The sequence below is a fragment of the Papaver somniferum genome, chromosome 5 (assembly GCF_003573695.1).
Source record: "Papaver somniferum cultivar HN1 chromosome 5, ASM357369v1, whole genome shotgun sequence".
NCBI classification, from domain to species: Eukaryota; Viridiplantae; Streptophyta; class Magnoliopsida; order Ranunculales; family Papaveraceae; genus Papaver; species Papaver somniferum.
This window is the reverse complement of record NC_039362.1, coordinates 19,935,920-19,953,575: the sequence shown is the minus strand read 5'-3', so window position 1 is coordinate 19,953,575 and position 17,656 is coordinate 19,935,920. Positions and strand designations below refer to the sequence as shown.

The 17,656-nt window shown below is 34.4% G+C and overlaps 2 protein-coding genes across 2 annotated transcripts; both read left to right on the top strand.

Moving 5' to 3' along the window:
* Positions 1-6,801: 6,801 nt before the first annotated feature.
* On the top strand, positions 6,802-7,308 carry LOC113278825 (protein ALP1-like). Its single transcript, XM_026527563.1, has one exon. The coding sequence runs from the start codon at positions 6,802-6,804 to the stop codon at positions 7,306-7,308; it is 507 nt and encodes a 168-aa protein (XP_026383348.1).
* An 8,100-nt stretch (positions 7,309-15,408) lies between these two features.
* LOC113278824 lies at positions 15,409-16,461 on the top strand. Its single transcript, XM_026527562.1, has one exon. The coding sequence runs from the start codon at positions 15,409-15,411 to the stop codon at positions 16,459-16,461; it is 1,053 nt and encodes a 350-aa protein (XP_026383347.1).
* Positions 16,462-17,656: the final 1,195 nt, after the last annotated feature.

The following is a 17,656-nucleotide window of genomic DNA, read 5'->3' as shown; positions in this document are numbered from 1 at the left end:
TAATTTTTGAAGGCTATTATTGGGGCGTCACACTCCAATAGAGGGGCTTCACTTGGATTCTTAATGTCCAAAAAAGTGGTTACGGGATATCCTAACACATACAAAATGTCTAGATTACCCTTTAACTAGAAGTGATTTTACGTCCAGGTTTCTTTTAATTTTAACCGTATAATTTTATTTGCATATAATTTTACGTTCAGGTTTCTTTTAATTCCAACCGTAGAATCCGATTTTACGTCCAGTTTTCTTTAAGTTCCAACGGTAGATGTGATTTTACGTCCAGGTTTGGAGATTTTACGTCCAGGTTTGGATTAATTCCAACCGTAGAATTTTATTTGCATGTAGTTTTACGTCCAGGTTTGAATTAGTTCCAACCGTATAAGCTCATTTTACGTCCAGGTTCCTTTTAATTCCAACCGTAGAATCTGATTTTACGTCTAGGTTTGGATTATTTCCAACCGTAGAAATGATTTTACGTCCAGGTTTGGATTATTTCCAACTGTAGAAGTTTATTTTACGGTCAGTTTTTCTTCACACAAAAACTTTGTCCTAGAATTCACCAAGTATACAATAAAATTTGTTAATTTAATTTTTATCTAATTAAATTAACTAAATAAAGGTTGTTTAGTCATTACAAAATTATTTGAGATAAAGGGTTTTTGATATTACTTATGGGTGACCCGTTTTTGTCCTATTACGTGACCCCCTCTAATGGATTGTGACACCCAATAATAGCCTTCTAATTTTTACATGGAAAAAGAATCTAATCTTGGCTCCATGAATGAAAAGTAACAACTTTTATGCGTGCGACCATGTGCTATACAATTACTTGTGATCTATTCCACCAATATTGTCACTCAATTCAGGTTCTCTTTTCTATTTTGTACTTTTTTTCTTATTTTCAATTATCAACTCATCAGTTTCGGTTTTAGTGTTTGAACCCTAGTTAGTAAGTTCGCGAATGATTCGCGAATCATTCGCGAATTTTTCCGTATCACGAATTTTACCGTCTTATTCGCGTACGTTTGCAACTCCGAACCCAAGTCGCGTATTATGTGGCATTCCCGGATTATTCGCGAACCGTTCACGAATCTAACGTATTCCGAATGATACGTCCGCTTAATTCGCCATAAATTCTTTAGCTTTTACTTTTCAAAGACTCCACTTTTTGGGCTTTATTGCCTTCCGAGCATACACGACCGAATATTAGACGTGTTGTAATTCTTATGAAACAAAAACGACTGAAGAGATTTGAAGGTGAAGGTGAGAGAGATCTCAAACTCAATAACCAAGCATCTAAACCAGCATACGACGTCCTCTTGGATAACTAATGTTGTATATATTATTAATATCATCATATTAAGTTTATTTTTTCTTTAAATAACTCACACATATGCATAAAAATTGGTCTATGACCTTATAAATACAAATTATTTGTTATATATAGATACCGAATTTTCAGAGCCGAACTCACATTTATAAATCGAATTATACACGTACGTATGCCGTTCCGAATTACTGACGAATCACGTCCCATTGACCGAATTTTGGACCGAATCTGGATTTTACAAAACCGTATAATACTCGTACGTTTGCCGTTCCGTACGTTTGCCGAATCCCGAATTGCTAACTAGGGTTTGAACTTTTCACATAGTTGACTAATTGGTAATAGTTGAGGCCATTAAGTCAAAATGGAGATCATGAGCGGTAAAACTACTCCTACTAAGAAAGAAGAGCCAATAGTCAACGCGACATTTTTGCAGGATAGCGGATGGACTTTTAAGCAAGCAGTAATTTTTTTTCTTCTGTTCTTCTCGAAGTTCAGTTAAGAACCTAACTTTAGGATTAAAAAGTCTAATTACGTCGAGATTTGGACCAGTAAAAGTATTGCAACGTTATATGCGACTCTTTTTCTTTCTATGTTTCACATATCCGACATGTCTAAACCTTAGACGAAACTTGTTTTCACAAAATTAGTCAATTAACCCGATAACAATAATTTATATATGAAAAAGATATGTAAAATTTGATAATGTTTTAATGAACGAGAATGTAAAAATAGTCAGGATGTAAACAGTTTCAACCTATCCATTTTCAAAAAAAAAAAAAATTGTATTTTTAATTTCCATCAGGATGCATTCAGTTCCATCCTCGCTATTTTTTAAATTTAAGCCGGAATGAATCTGTATATTTCGCTCATACTAATTTTTACTCGTCCATTAGAACCATGTTTTAAAAATATTTGGGCAATGAACCTAATTTCTCTATTTATTTACTAAGACCAAAAACAAAATCATTGTTCTTGATCGAGAATTTTAATTAACTTTTGAATTTGAATTTCGGAGTCTAAAAAAAATTAATAACCTATTCATATTAATTTAAAAAAAAAATTGGTTAACCAAAAATTTAAAATTCGTAGTTTTAATAACCTATTTAGGCATTCTGCTCAAACTTAATAATTTATCTGCATGTGCAAGTTCTACTGTATCCCTCAAGAGAAATGTAAAATAAATAAAATAATCAAAATCAGTAGAAACAGATTCAAAGTTTGTCTCACGGCTAAAGAAAGCGAGCTCCAAAATTAGCCATAAAATCAACATCAGATCTGAAAGTTAAGTGTGTAATTCTATGGGTTGAAGTGGGGATAGCTATTAATCTCTTTGTTCCAAAACTACATCTGAATTAGGTTTCCATTTTCTAAAATAAAAAAACACCTCCAAACTAAACTTAAAGCATACATTATTTGATTTTGGTTAGAAAAATACTCTCACTGTCCCATCAAAATTGACATATTCAAGTTTGTACACTCCGTCAAGCAATGAGAAAAAAAAAACATTTTTTCAGATTTTTTTCCGGTTATGTTTTTATGAATAACATGATAAAATTTAGAAATGATATGTCTCTCAAACTATGCCACGAATATTCATAAATTTGATATCATTGAAAACCATACCTACTTAACGAATATAATCAGTGATAAATTAAGACCAACGTTTCAATAGGGGCATACCTTGCTCTTGAAAATCATAATTAAAAACGTGATAGAAAATATCCCACACACTAAAATAAAAGTAAGTCACAATACATGTTTATTAAGACAGAAAATAGAAACAATACACTTACAACTGAATAAGATAGTTAAAACAAGGATTATGTGTATATCTCCTTATGTTGGATATGGCATATTGAAAATACATCATAGTAAATTTGAAAACTACAAATTAAATACAAAGATAATATGTGGACATCTTCTAATTTTCAAAATTATGCTGGTTCCAATTTAAAATATTTTTAACACTAAAATATCAAAAAATACACAAGTGTCTAAATTATTTTAAAATATTATGGAGCCCACATACCCCTGCATTGTCTTCTAAATATAATCATGAGTCATGACCATCAAATTGTACTTATTTTTTAGACCAAGATTTGATAACAATAATCAATTAAAAGGTAATTTTAAAAACATGACCGTGTTTACTGGCAAGGGTCAATTTTGGAGGGACAAAAGTTTAAAATGAAAAGGTCACCTTTGGTGGAATGGAGGGATTATTATTTAACATGACAACGATTTTACAAGCCGAAAAAAAAAAATTCGATTAATACTCGGGGCTCTTCAAATTCAGCTCGAAGAAGGATATTAATGTGAATTCTCCATTTTTTGGTGGAACTTCAGTTTTAGTCAAGTTCTTCTAGACGAGAGTGTTGATTTATTCGGGATCCAACACAACTTATGAAATACTCCTACCATTTTAAAATTTTATTAGTGTCACCTTTCATGTTTATCTAAGTGCCATATGCTAGATTTTATCGGTGTCTAGACATCATCCGTGGATTTGAAAGGATGGGTGGACATACTGACTTTTTTCTTTGAAACATGAAAATTAATTAAACAAATAGACATGAAGGGTGACACTAATAAAATTTTAAAAGGGAAGGAGTATTTCATAAGTTGCGTTGGATCCCGAATAAATCAATACTCTCGTCTAGAAGAACTCGATTAAAACTGAAGTTCCACCCATAGAGTCATGAGGTAAAATCTGGTTAAGAAAAAGTGGGATTGCATGGTCCCATATTGTTGTTGGGAGGTTTCACGATTAGTCTCCATCCACTGCGTAATTTCTAGTCCATCCGCTGCTTGGTTTCATTTTCTATAGTTGTGATGAATATTGCAATCATTCCTCAAATATACCATGGAGATTCATCAGATGATTTTATGAAGCGAATGACATTTTCAAAGTCCGTCTAAAACAGAACTTTTGTACGTTGTCTTTCCGTCGCGTTTATGCATGCCATAAACGTGGCCCAAGTCTCGGCTGTTAATGCGGTGGTTATTTCCAATGATTCCGCAAGATCCATTACAATTCTCGATTTTGAATCCCTGCAAATGAAACCTGTCCCTGTAATTCATGAGTTCCCCATAGCAGCTCCATTGGTGTTGATTTTTATCCAATCTCTATCTGGATTGGCTGCTGAGATCGTTGTTATTATTCTGATGTTGCATTCTAGGTTACTAGTAGGTGGTTATGCAGGAAGCAGCGGTCATGTGATCTATTTTTTCCACATGAAGGATTTCATTAAGATGTCTTCATGGGTTGTGATACTCCCTCCGTTTTAGGAAAAGTGATACTTTCACTTTTTCGATTTGGCTTATTTTTAGCCAAAAATGAAAAAGTGAAAGTATCACTTTTTCTAAAACGGAGGTAGTATTTTTTTCTGAATATGATCTCAAGTCTGGCTATCCACATAGACCAGAAGAGAAAACAACATGTAGTTATGAACGAGTTTGGCTGACTAAGGGAGGATCCGAGAATTTTTTTTATGTAACTTTTTAATAAAGGAAAATGAGTATACAAAAAAATAATATAAATAGTATTATAGCGTGTTCGTTTCGGGTAATTGGGAGCCCAGTAATTGGATTCCAAGGGAATAGGCCCAATTCCCCTGAACCGAACAACCCAAAAAAAATTTGGAATTGGATTTCCAAGGAATCCAATTCCCTCCTATGGGTTCTATTCTATTGCATTGGTGGGTGGGTGGAAAGGAATTTGATTCCGTAAAAAACAAAGGGAATTGAGCGAAAATTACGAATCTGTCCCTCTGAAAACAAAATCTGAATCTGGTTTTCATTTTTCATTTCTAACCATTTCGTTTGAGATCGAGAGAGAAGAAGATAGAAACCACTGAAGAATGAGAGATGGAGAAATATGATGATTAGGTTAGGGTTTTAACTTCTCGTATTTTCTTTCTTCTCTATCTGTATGTAATTTCATTTTTTTTAACTGCTCGTTTTGTTAGGGTTTTGATTTCTTTTCAGTTTGTTGCAGGAATGATTGATTAAAAGACCAATTATCATCTCAATTGGATTTGCGGCTTTGTGATAATCGGTCATCAACTCAGGAACAATAATTTCTTCCACAAGAACTCTAACTTTCATTTTCAACAGTACCTATTTCTTCTTTTCCCGACTCAATCAACTACAGTATTATCAGCGTTTCCCTTTGATTCAACTAATAAGAACTTTCAAGGTATAATTCGTTCACCAATTTCATTTAAATTAATTTCGGTAATTTTTTAGTTTTATGATAAAATTAGCTTATGCATGTGTATGTTGGGTTTATGATATAATCCATGAAATCATCTTTTAACTATCCCTTGATTGTGTTGTGTTTTTTTGACAATGAAAAACTAACTTAGATTATGCTTTTTTTTTCCTGAAAAACTTTTGATATTTGACTTGAGACCTATATTGAGTCACCCAGTGGTTGTATGATTGTTTACTGTTTTATCATCCGTGTATGTATAGTCATGTATGGTTGACCATTTTGTTCTTATCCTTTTCAAATTCAGACCCACTTCCAGTATGGCACCTCTAGTCTTGACAAAAAAAAGGAAACTTGAAATGATGACAGACAATATCCGAACAACGATGGATGCTGTAACTTTATTTTACATTTATTTCTATTCATATGTCTTGCGTCATCAAAGCAGTGTGTTAAGAGCTAATGATCGTTTTGAATTAACTATGGTATGATTGTGGGTGATGGAAGATTTGGTATACAAAAGTGACACCAAATGTAAATCCCAACTTCGTCTCGATAGACGCACTTTTAGAATTCTTTGTCATAAGTTGCGCACTGTTAGTGGACTAGAAGATAATAGGAATTGTGATGTCGAAGAAATGGTGGCGATATTTTTATATGTAATTGTGCATCACCATAAGAATAGAGTTGTGGGTTTTCAATTCAAGCGATCAGGAGATACAATTAGTAGACATGTGAACACGGCGTTGAAAGGAGTTATTAGGCTTCAAGGAGAGTTGTTAAAAGAACCGGTAGCAGTCTCTACAAGTTCTGTTGACCAGAGATGGAACTGCTTTAAGGTATGAGATTGTCTCAAATGAAATATTATAACCTTTTTAACCTTATATGTCATGAATATTAACACTTGGTTTTTCGTATCACTAATGAACTATTAACATCACCTTGTTTACCTTTAGAACTGCCTAGGGGCATTAGATGGAACACATATTAGTGTCCACGTTGCAACAGCAGACAAGCCTAGGTATCGTACAAGGAAAAGCGCAATTGCTACCAATGTCTTAGGTGTATGTTCTCAAGACTTGGAGGTTATATATGTATATCCTGGATGGGAAGGATCAGCTGCTGATTCTCGTGTTCTTAGGGAAGCCATTTACAAAAAAAAAATGGCTTAAAAGTTACACATGGTAAGTTTGTTAGAGTATTATAACTTGAATCTGCGGATTAGCGAGTGTTTTTCATGTTTTTTATTAAGATAGTGATGGTTGTTTACATGCTTACTTGTTTAGGTTACTATTACCTTGTTGATGCCGGTCATCCAAATAGTGGAGGATTTCTTGCTCCCTTTAGAGGTCAACGTTATCATTTGAAGGAATGGGGGCGAGATCGTTTAGAACCCAGGACAGCTGAAGAATTGTTCAATATGAAACATTGTAGGGCTAGGAATGTGATTGAAAGAGTTTTTGGATTGTTGAAAATGAGATGGCCAATACTTAGGGGTCCCTCATGGTATCCTGTGAACATACATTGCCGTTTTATCATGGCATGTTGTTTGATACATAACCTTATTAGGAGAGAAATGCCTATGGATGAATTTTTACCGGAATATGAATATGAAGATGGACCAATTAATTTGGTTTCTCCTCAAGAAATTCGAATGATCGAACATGTCGATTCCTCGAATTATTGGGATGTTCAGAGAAAGGAGTTAGCTGATCAAATGTGGGAAAGATGGACTGCACGTAGATGTAGGCGCATATTTAGTTAAAATGATTTCATCATTTTCCTGTATTAGCTTACATTTTTTATCACTTTCATTTGTACTGAACTGTTACAAGAACAAGGTTTATTACTTATCTTCTAATGGTATAGTAAGGGGGATGGTTCATTTCAGATTTATTTTTGCAAATGGTTGATTTTTGTCTCTATCTTATAGTATCTGTGTGAGTTTGATAGCAGCAATGACTACTATGTTTTCCGCCTTTACAACAATCACAGATGATGAAATCTCACTGTTAATCTGTGAGTTACTATGGTTCATTTCCTTGTTCCATTTGAAGTTAAACTACTTATGAAATTATCTTGAAATAATTTGGTTGTAAACAGGCAAGTAATGGCACCTCATCGGAGTTGGGTACAAGCTGAAGATGACATATTGGTTGATGTTTTGACGGAACTTGCACTTGATGGCAAGTGGAAGAGTGATACAGGATTTAAATCTGGATATTTGAAAGTTATTGAGCAAAAATTAGCTGAGAAACTACCCAATTCCGGGTTAAGTACTACCAACATTGATTCGAGAATAAAGACTTTGAAGAAGCATTCAATGGCAATCAACGAAATGATAAGTTCTGGAAGTGGTTTTGAATGGGATTATGTCAAAAATAAGCTTGTGTGTGAGAAGAATTTATTTGATGAATGGGCTAAGGTTATTCCTTTCTATTTAATTAGCTGTGTCTCTAATTTCTCCTCTAATCACTATTCGAAGTTTGAGATTGAGCTACCTTATGAACCATGTAGTGTGAACAGTGTAAGTATATTTAGTGAATTTGGTAACGATGACCATTATAGGAATCAATTGATGGTGATAATTAGACCTTGTGGTGGGATAAGGTCTCTGTGTATGGACTTTGAGGAAGTCAAGGCTTGAATACGCAGTAGTAAGTCTACTATTCTACATCTTTGTGTTACTGCACTGTTACTCAATTGTTACTCAACTGATACTCAGTGCACTGTTTATTTTAACTGCACTGTTACTGCACTGATACTCACCGTTCACCTGTGTCTTCACTAACTAATATCATGGGTGTAGCTTCTGCATTTGCGTTAATAACACTGCCTCTGGCAAGTCCGCGATTTCATTTTGCATTTGTTTCGTTTCATTTATGAACTGTGAGTTTCTAGTTTAATTTTGTCCAGTTTGTTGTTCTTATTTTTTGAAGTCTCAATTTGTGGATTTTGCAGTCTCATCCAAGTATAAAGGGAGTGTATGGGAAAGTTTTTCCTCATTTGGACGCATTGGTTGAAATATTTGCTGAAGATAGAGCAAATGGTAAAGGAGCTTCTTCTTTAGCTGAAGAGTTGGAAGAGATAGATAAAGAAGATGAGCAAGAAAGGGAGAACGAAACAAAACAGGAAACTGAACAAGAAACAGAACGCGAACAAAGTAACCAATCTGGATCAGTGGACGAAGCCAATAATAGTAATGATAAAGGTAGGAGGAGGAAGAGGGTTAGATCATCTTCTTTGGATGTTGGATCTGGTGAATCAAGTGGTGATTCGAATGGTCTTAATCTGATGGCTAATTCTTTCAGCAAGTTTGTATCAGACACTCTTTCACATTTTGAAGCAATTCGTAGTACATTGGCCCAAGAATCAGACACCAACAAACAGTTGTTTGAGGAGCTACAGAAGATTGATGGTCTTACTGATGATGATGTGATAGATGCTGCTTCGATTATACTTGATTCATCTACGAAGACCAAAATGTTTTTCGGGATGGAAGAAGGGAAGAGGTCTCACTATGTGAAGAATAGAATACTCAAGTAGTAGTGAAAAAAAGAAGCTTCAGAAGATGGCTGGTGTGAACCGCATTGGTGGAAAAGGAAGCGTTAGAAGGTCCACTGAATTCCTCTTTTGTTTTCTTACGGGTATTTGGTTAGCAACAACTGTACTTTCTCCAATTTCAATTTAAGTTCTTGTTTGTGTAGTTTTGAAGAGTTGTTTAAGACTTTATGAAACCTGAAGCTAGTTTTGGCATATGAGATAAGCTGACAAGAACTCTTGATTACAAATCTAGGTTAGGAAGCAAGAAAAAGCACTCTTAGTTGGCTTAACTTCTTAATTAATTTGATACAAGTTTATGAATTACAACAACTCTCCATCTGCAACAGCTGTATAGTCTGCTGTGAAAGATTAGTAATTCTGCATTATTGTCACCTGCTACTTTTCTGTGATGGCGTTGTATTTTTTTGGAAAATTATATATGTTCGAACTCTACATTCGAAATACAACAATAGAATCTTATATTTTGTTTTTGCCTTTCGAAATAAGGTTGTGATTCTACTCTATAAATTTGTTCGCTCAGTTTTATGTAAGTAATCAGTAAATCTGTAGTCAATGAAAAAGATATAGTTTCACTTGAGAAGTTCTTAAGAACCATGTGGAAAAAGGCGCTTCATACACAAGTGGAACAATAGTCATCCATGGTTCAAATTTGTTTTGAAATTTTGAATTCTTAAATTTTTGAGTTTTAGCTTTATTAGAAGTTTCAAGGATATTTAAGTAAATAATAGATTTGAATTACAATGGAATCCAATTATCCCAACCAAACAGATTTTGTTTTACCATGGAATCCATTTCTTGGGATCCAATTCTAGGAATTGGATTACCCTGTAATCCAATTCCTGAGATTTGAAAAACTTGAACCGAACAGGCTATTAGTTTTATTATAATAATAAGATTAATGCAGTGTCTTTCCATCAACCAAGAGTAAAATCTCCAACCATAGGAAAGTCATCCGATGATTTCATACAAACGTAATAATGTTGTAATGCTTCACTGTCATCTGTTGCTTGCAATATATCGACACAACCTAGGCTAGGAAAATATATTAAAATTATCTAACCTACGAAAAACAAAAATACCCTTTAATTTTTCTAATTGTATTTTTCATTTACCATAAACCTCGAGGGTGCAAGTGTACAATGAATTTTTAAACTAGTGTCCACAACCAATTTAATATTTATTCGATATTTTAAGCATGCACTCGTGTATCCTCCCATAAACGATAGGATGTCCACCCCAAAATGATGGTGGGTTGGGTCGGGTTGGAAGGTTGGGTAAGAAATGTTAGGCCTACCTGTATGTGAGGGGGAACGTAAAGGATAACAGTCACACGTCGCTTATATCCCCATAACTAGCGTTAAATATAATATATAATGGACTCTACACTTATACCAAACGGTTTTTAGCTAGATGCCTGCATATTTTTTAACATCTTGATAAAATCACACAAGATTTTTTTTCTTTAATATAACCTTAATTTCTTTTTCTTTTTTTCTAAAAAAAAAAGAAAAAAGAAAGAAACTAGATTGCGCTTTCTTTTGACACGATAAATCCTAAACTGATAAAATATCAAATATAAATAATCACTATAATAAATAATTCATTTTAAAACTTCAGGAATTGGACGACGAAGTTGTCATCCATGTCAAACCACAAACAACTAGTTGGTTGTCAAATATAGTTGTAAGTGAAACTTTTTTCAAAAATAATCAAATTACATTTCGGAAACAACATTCGTATTATCCTTAAGATAAATTATCATATATATATATACATATATATAATAATATAAAATCAAATATCTACTAAACTCGGCCATCCTGAAAAAAAAATTACAAAATTAATCTTGCCATGATAGCTAAAATAGGATTGAGACTCACAGAAAATCCAAACTCTATGTCTCGAAGTTGAGGGAAAAGGCATCCAAGATGGATATGATGAACAAATTTATTGGGAGAATATCTTCAAATTGACCAAGATCTTGTTCGGTTTGGATGAGAAGCAGTCGGAGACTATGTTTGTGAAGAAGGATGGTTATACAAGGAAGAAGTTAAGTCTGAAGAAGTTGGCGGACACATACTCTGGGACCCAAAAAATCTTTGATAGGGGAGGAAGTGTGGACTTGGTTCTAGTCAATGATATTGCGTCCTCTTATTTGTTATATGTCCTGGCCAACTGTATCTTCCCCGACAGTTCCAGAAACTTGGTCGACGACAAGTATCTTCAACTATTGCATCTCCTTGATCAGATACATATGTATTCTTGGGATACTTGGTTGGATTCTTGAATGCAGAGTTGGATAAGGCTTCAAGGGCTCTAGTGAAGAAAGTTAACGGGAATCAAAGTCTCTTCCGGGTAATTCAATTGTCTAAATCATTTATATTCGCAAAATTCTTGTAAGATAAAGATTCTTACTAAACCTTGTGTTTGCATAGATTTGGATATATGAGAACTTCCCTTCTTTGGTGAAAGCCAACCCCAACATCAAAGTAGTCTTGCAAAGCACAAGCCAAGAGGACGCCGATACACTTTTACTGATACCCAGGAGAAGGATGTGCCTCAACAACTTATCAACATGTGAGTTGCAGATAAAATGACTACGGATGAGGTAATATATGATTCGTATCGAGATGATAGAAAAGATATAATGATCGTAATGACAAATGATGTTGCATTTTACTACGGTCCCTTATTTTACCCTCAAGGATTTTCAATGTACGATCCACATCGGGTAATGCGACAAGTGGGTTATGTCCAAGAAGTACTCCATCCCGGTGATGGCCCATTCTATAAAGTGGTAATGAATGAGTGCATCACGTCCCAAAATACTATTGACGTTGTTTACGCTCCACCACCAGAAATTTCTTATTCGGACGATAGACGTGACAATAAAATTGATTTGAGTCTTTTGGAAAAAGTGACCAAAGGTCATGAATCTCATGAGAATTACATGACGTAGTACATGAATTTTGCTTGTCCTACTGTGATTAGGGAATAAATTTTTGAATAACCGGCTCGTAATAGGAAGAACACCGCGAAATACCCAACAACAAGTCTTAAGAATTTTGTAAGTATTTTAGAATTTCTCTTATTGTTTTATCGAATCATTTTATTAATTTTTTGTTGTTTAATTGAAAATAGATGGCGCCTTTAAATACCCTTGTGAATATGATGTGTTGCGAGAGAGATATATGAGAGTCTTTGTCGGTTGAAGAGCAAATTAAGCACATTGAATACGCTAAGAATGTTGACAATGAAGATGCCACCGAAATGTTCCAATGAGCTAATGTTGAACTAAAGAGGCCTCGTAACCGTATATGTGGTAGTAGTCGCCGCGAAAGTGCTAAACGGGGCCGTGGTGGTGGTGGTAGTGATTGTGGTCATGAACTAATGAATTTCTAGTTTGTTTCTTTACGTGTTAGACAATATGTTAAGGTTAATGGTTGAACAAATGTTTCTTTAAGGTTGTTTGGACATATGTTTTTTTTTTATTTTAGACAAATGTTGGTTCCTAGTTGTTGAATGATGGTTTGTTTAGTTATGTTAAGTTTAAATAATTTAGTCGGCAAGGTGTTGAATGAATGATTTGTTTAGTTACAGTGACGACTAATGCAGAGTCGGCAAGGTTGTAAAATGGAAGACTGCCGACCCAGACAACAGAAATGATGTAGTTACCAAGGTCGTCAGGTTAAAAATATTGCGACCTAACCGAATATATATTAGTCGTCATTATATTAAACCACTACCATGCTGACTAATGATAGATGGAACTGACCTTCTCCTGTGTGTAAAAAAATTAGTAGTCGTCAGGTTAAGAAAATTAGAGGACCAAATATTGGTCGCCATATTCTTAAATCACTATCGCGCGACTAATGTTTAATGAACATGGCTTTTTTCGGTGTGCTAAATTGTCAATAGTCATCATCTTAACAGTGTTACGACCTGACGGACTATATGTTAGTCGTCACTGTAATAAACAAATGTCTTTCCGATTATAGGTAGAAGAATATGACTTTCTCATGTGTGTGAAAATTTTATTAGCCATCAGGTAACAAAATTACGACCCTTACGACTAAGGATGGTCGACATATGGGGAAAACTAAAACCTTTACGGCGAGTTCAAAATTCAAAATTTTGCAAGTAAAGCTGCACTGATTGACAACCCCAAGGACTAGATTTGGGCACTATCCTATAAATATATTAGTTCTCTCTACAAAACTACAGACACCTATTTTTAAATACTCTACAAAGCGCAATCCATCATATATTCTTTATAACTCTCTTCATACCTCTACATACAACCATGGCATCATTTAACTCCGCCGAAGATTTGGTCATCATCAAAACATGGTACACCGAAAGTTGAGTTGTCGGTCAATCTCCTGTAAGGGTAAATCCCGAAACCTTTTGGGTGAAGATATATAACCAATATACCGTCGAGATTATGAGAATCCAAAGACAAGAAGTCTTCAGTGAATTCATGATAGGTACCACGTTATCCAAAAAAGCAATGTGACTTTATATCTATCCAAAAACGGATTTTGAACGTTATCCACCTTAGCTTTCCTCTTGACTAAATTGTAAGTATATTCGTAGTTTTTTTCTTCAAATAAGCTAAGTTGTTTGATCTTTTAATTAAATAACACTAAGTAAATTTGTGTTGTGGTTTTGTAGCACGAAGTCGTAAAAGCGCGCTACTTAGAGGAAAAGGGGGAGGCATTAAAATTTGATGAAAGTTATTATTTCATGGTATCCAAAATTTTGAAGTATGGGTACCACGACTATTCCTCTGATTCCTCCGACGAAGATTGATAGTTTTACAAGTTGTTGTGTAGATTTTGTGGGTAGATCTCTATGTAAATTTTCACGAGACTATAACTCGTCCACTAGGGTCGCCTAGGGGTTCAAAGGCTTGATGCACGTGCTAAGTGCTTCTGTGATTTCTACGAAATTGAGTTAGATTTTATACTTCAATAAATGTAGTAACCAAAATTGCATGAACAAAGTGGATAACATCTTTTCATATTCAGTTTTTTGTTGGTATATCAAAAGACGACATGGTTTTAAATTACACAGCCTTCCGACTAATCCAGAGTCGTCATTTTTCGTAATGACAACAAGACCGACTACTGTCAAGTCGGAAGGTTCAGAAATAAATATCATGTCGACTAGTCAAGCATTTACAACAACTTTCCTCTAGGTCAAAAATGTATAGTCGGCATAATGATTTTTTACTAGCCCGCCTGCGGTTTTGTGGTCATTATCTTCCAAATTTGTTGACCTTGCCGACTTTTCATACTTTCAGAACTGAAAGTGTTGATTCCTTCAACAATTTTGATTACAAAATCACCCAGCACCTCTACAATCCCATATTTATAAGTGTTTGGGTAGTATGGTTTCATTCCCATTACAAACAGAATTCTCGGAAGAAAAAAAATCTAAAAAATTTACCCACTTAATCCATGAGTGCAATCCAAATAAAATCTAATTTCAAAATTTTAATAAACAAATTAACTAACTAAATTAGTTAACCTAATCATATTTATTAGTGTTAATTAAGCAAGAATAAATTAGACATTTTTGTAAATATGCGGTTAAGGGGTTTTGTGTTGTACTTTCTAATGACTCTATTTTATCCTATTACGTATACCACAACTAATTTAGGTATATACCAATTTTGCAACTAGTAAATGCTATCATACTATTGTAATTATGCCTGCCAATGCATTAAGTTAGTTTCTTTAATGAAACCCAATTGCAAAAACAAAATGAAAAAAAGAAGAAAAAAGTATTAGATAAGTTAGTGGCTATCCTAAACAATCTGCATGTCATTTATGCACGAGGTGTTAATAAAAGTGACTATCCAAAAACAACCTGCATGTCATTTATACATGAGGTGTTAATGTTTTCACTTTCATTTCTCTCGGTAAACTTGCTCCGTGATATATGCATGTAGTAAATGTTTAATTACCCAACACCACTAACAAGTGCGTGTGATGAGATGAATCCTTTGCAAACACTATAAATACACTTTAAAGGTTTTCTACCAAAATGTATTCCATTTTCTTAAAGTTTATAAGAAATCTCTCTTACTCTCTCAATACTCTATGTTATTAATTACTTGAGGTTAATTAGTAAGCCATTAGCTCTTTGTAGTATAATTAGTAACTTAATTACAACACGTTATCAATGACGAGTTAGCTCTATTTCCTTCGAGCTTTGGGTTATTATTGGTTCTGGTAGATAGACGCTTCCAAAATTTTCCGAAGCGAAAGGTAACTTTAATCACTATATTATCGTTATGTCGTCGAATTTAACTAAGACAGACTTTGCACCTTTAGATATTTCTGGTAACAACTATATTTCATGGGTTCTGGAAGCGGAGTTACATCTTCAGGCCAAGAATCTTGTCCACACGATTAAAGCGGGAAATGCTGCATCCCAGCAGGATAGAGCATTGGCTTTAATTTTTCTTCGTCATCATATCCAAGACGGGTTGATATCAGAATATCTAACTGTTAAGGACCCTGAGGTTATGTGGAGTTGCTTGAAAGATAGGTATGACCACCTGAAGATGGTTATTCTGCTTAAGGTCAAAAATGACTGGTTGAATTTACGTTTGCAAGATTTTAAATCTGTTTCCGAGTATAACTCTGCATTGTTTAGAATCACTTCACAACTAAAATTTTGTGGTGAAAATATAACCGATGAACAATTACTTGAGAAAACTTTTACCACTTTCCACACCTCGAGTGTTGTCTTGCAGCAACAATATCAAGAGCGTCGTTTTAAGAAATACTCAGAGTTGATTTCATGTCTGCTTGTTGCAGAACAAAATAATGAATTATTATTAAGAAATCATGAATCTCGTCCCGTGGGCTCTGTTTATGTGCCTGAAGCACATGCGACAACGAATTCTACAAATGGTAATGGACGGGGTAATAATAAGGGTAAAGGGAAACGTGGTCGTGGTAATAAAAATAACCAAGACAAGAATTCACGGTTCAAGCCAAACCACCAGGAGTGGAAAGATGGCACCTCAAAGAAAGAGCAGAAGCCAGATAAAGGAAAAGATTCGTCTGACAAGCCTATAAAGAACAAGAAAGATGTTTGTTACCATTGTGGTATGACTGGTTATTGGTCACGTACCTGTCGTACTGCCAAGCATCTTGTTAATCTATATCAAGCATACATGAAGCGACCCGCAGTTGATATTGAGACAAATCTTATAGAGACTAATGAGGCTTTTACTAGTTCTCCCCACTTAGATTTTGATTTTCTTACAAAGTCAGAAGAAGGAAAGTGGGATATATCTGATTTTCTTAATAAGTCAGATGATCAAGAACTTAACTAGTTCTGTAAACTAGTTGTGAACTTGTGTATTTTGTAATATAGTTGTGTGTACTCTAAGTTGTATTTTGGTTTGTATACCATCTTTTGTATGTATAATTACATGTTTAATATAAGACGTATGTTTTATTAACTCTCTATTTTACATGTATTATAATTATTGTGAAGGATATGGATTCCAAAAGTAATCTATCAAAAATAAATCTTGACGGTGAAAATATATGTTTGGTAGATAGCGGAACGACTAATAAAATATTATGCAGTAATAAATATTTTACTGATTTAAAGGGATATAAGGCAAAAGTAAACACTATCTCTGGTTCAAAAAATTTAATAGATGGTTCTGGAAGAGCCAATATTATCTTACCAGGAGGTACAAAACTAAAAACCAGTGATGCCTTGTATTCCGCGAGATCTTTGAGAAATCTGTTAAGTTTCAAAGATATTCGTCGAAATGGATACCATTTAGAAATAATAAGTGAATATAATACTGAGTACTTATCTATCACATTATCTGATACACGACAGAAACGTGTTATAGAGAAGCTTGCAGCTATCTCTTCTGGGTTGTATCTTACAACAATCAAAGCCATTGAATCTTACAGTGTCATAAACCCGAAGTTTAATGATCCAAAAATATTCAAGCTTTGGCAAGACCGACTAGGACACCCAGGATCTGCCATGATGGGTAGAATAGTACAAAACTCTCAAGGACATCCTTTGCAGAACCAGAAGCTTATGTTAAATACGGATATAAATTGTATTGCTTAGTCTATGGGAAAATTGATCCTCAAACCGTCATTAACAAAAAAAATTCTTGAATCGCCAACTTTTCTTAAGAGGATCCATGGAGACATATGTGGACCTATCCACCCTCAGTGTGAACCTTTTCAGTATTTTATGGTCTTAATTGACGCATCTGCTAGATGGTCACATGTTTGTCTCTTATCCAAAAGAAATGTTGCATTTGCTCAGCTTCTCGCCCAAGTAATTAGGTCGCGTGCACATTTCCCAGATTTTCCTACAAAGTCTATTCGGCTAGATGGAGCTGGTGAATTTACATCACAAACATTTGATGCATATTGCTTGTCTGCTGGTATTGATGTTGAACATCATGTAGCTCATGTTCATACACAAAATGGTTTAGCTGAATCATTTATTAAACATTTGCAGTTAATAGCTCGACCCATGTTAATGAG

Excerpts from the sequence above, each read along its gene's own strand:
- LOC113278825 (XM_026527563.1), top strand. The coding sequence starts at position 6,802 with ATGGTTGTTTACATGCTTACTTGTTTAGGTTACTATTACCTTGTTGAT.
- LOC113278824 (XM_026527562.1), top strand. The coding sequence starts at position 15,409 with ATGTCGTCGAATTTAACTAAGACAGACTTTGCACCTTTAGATATTTCT.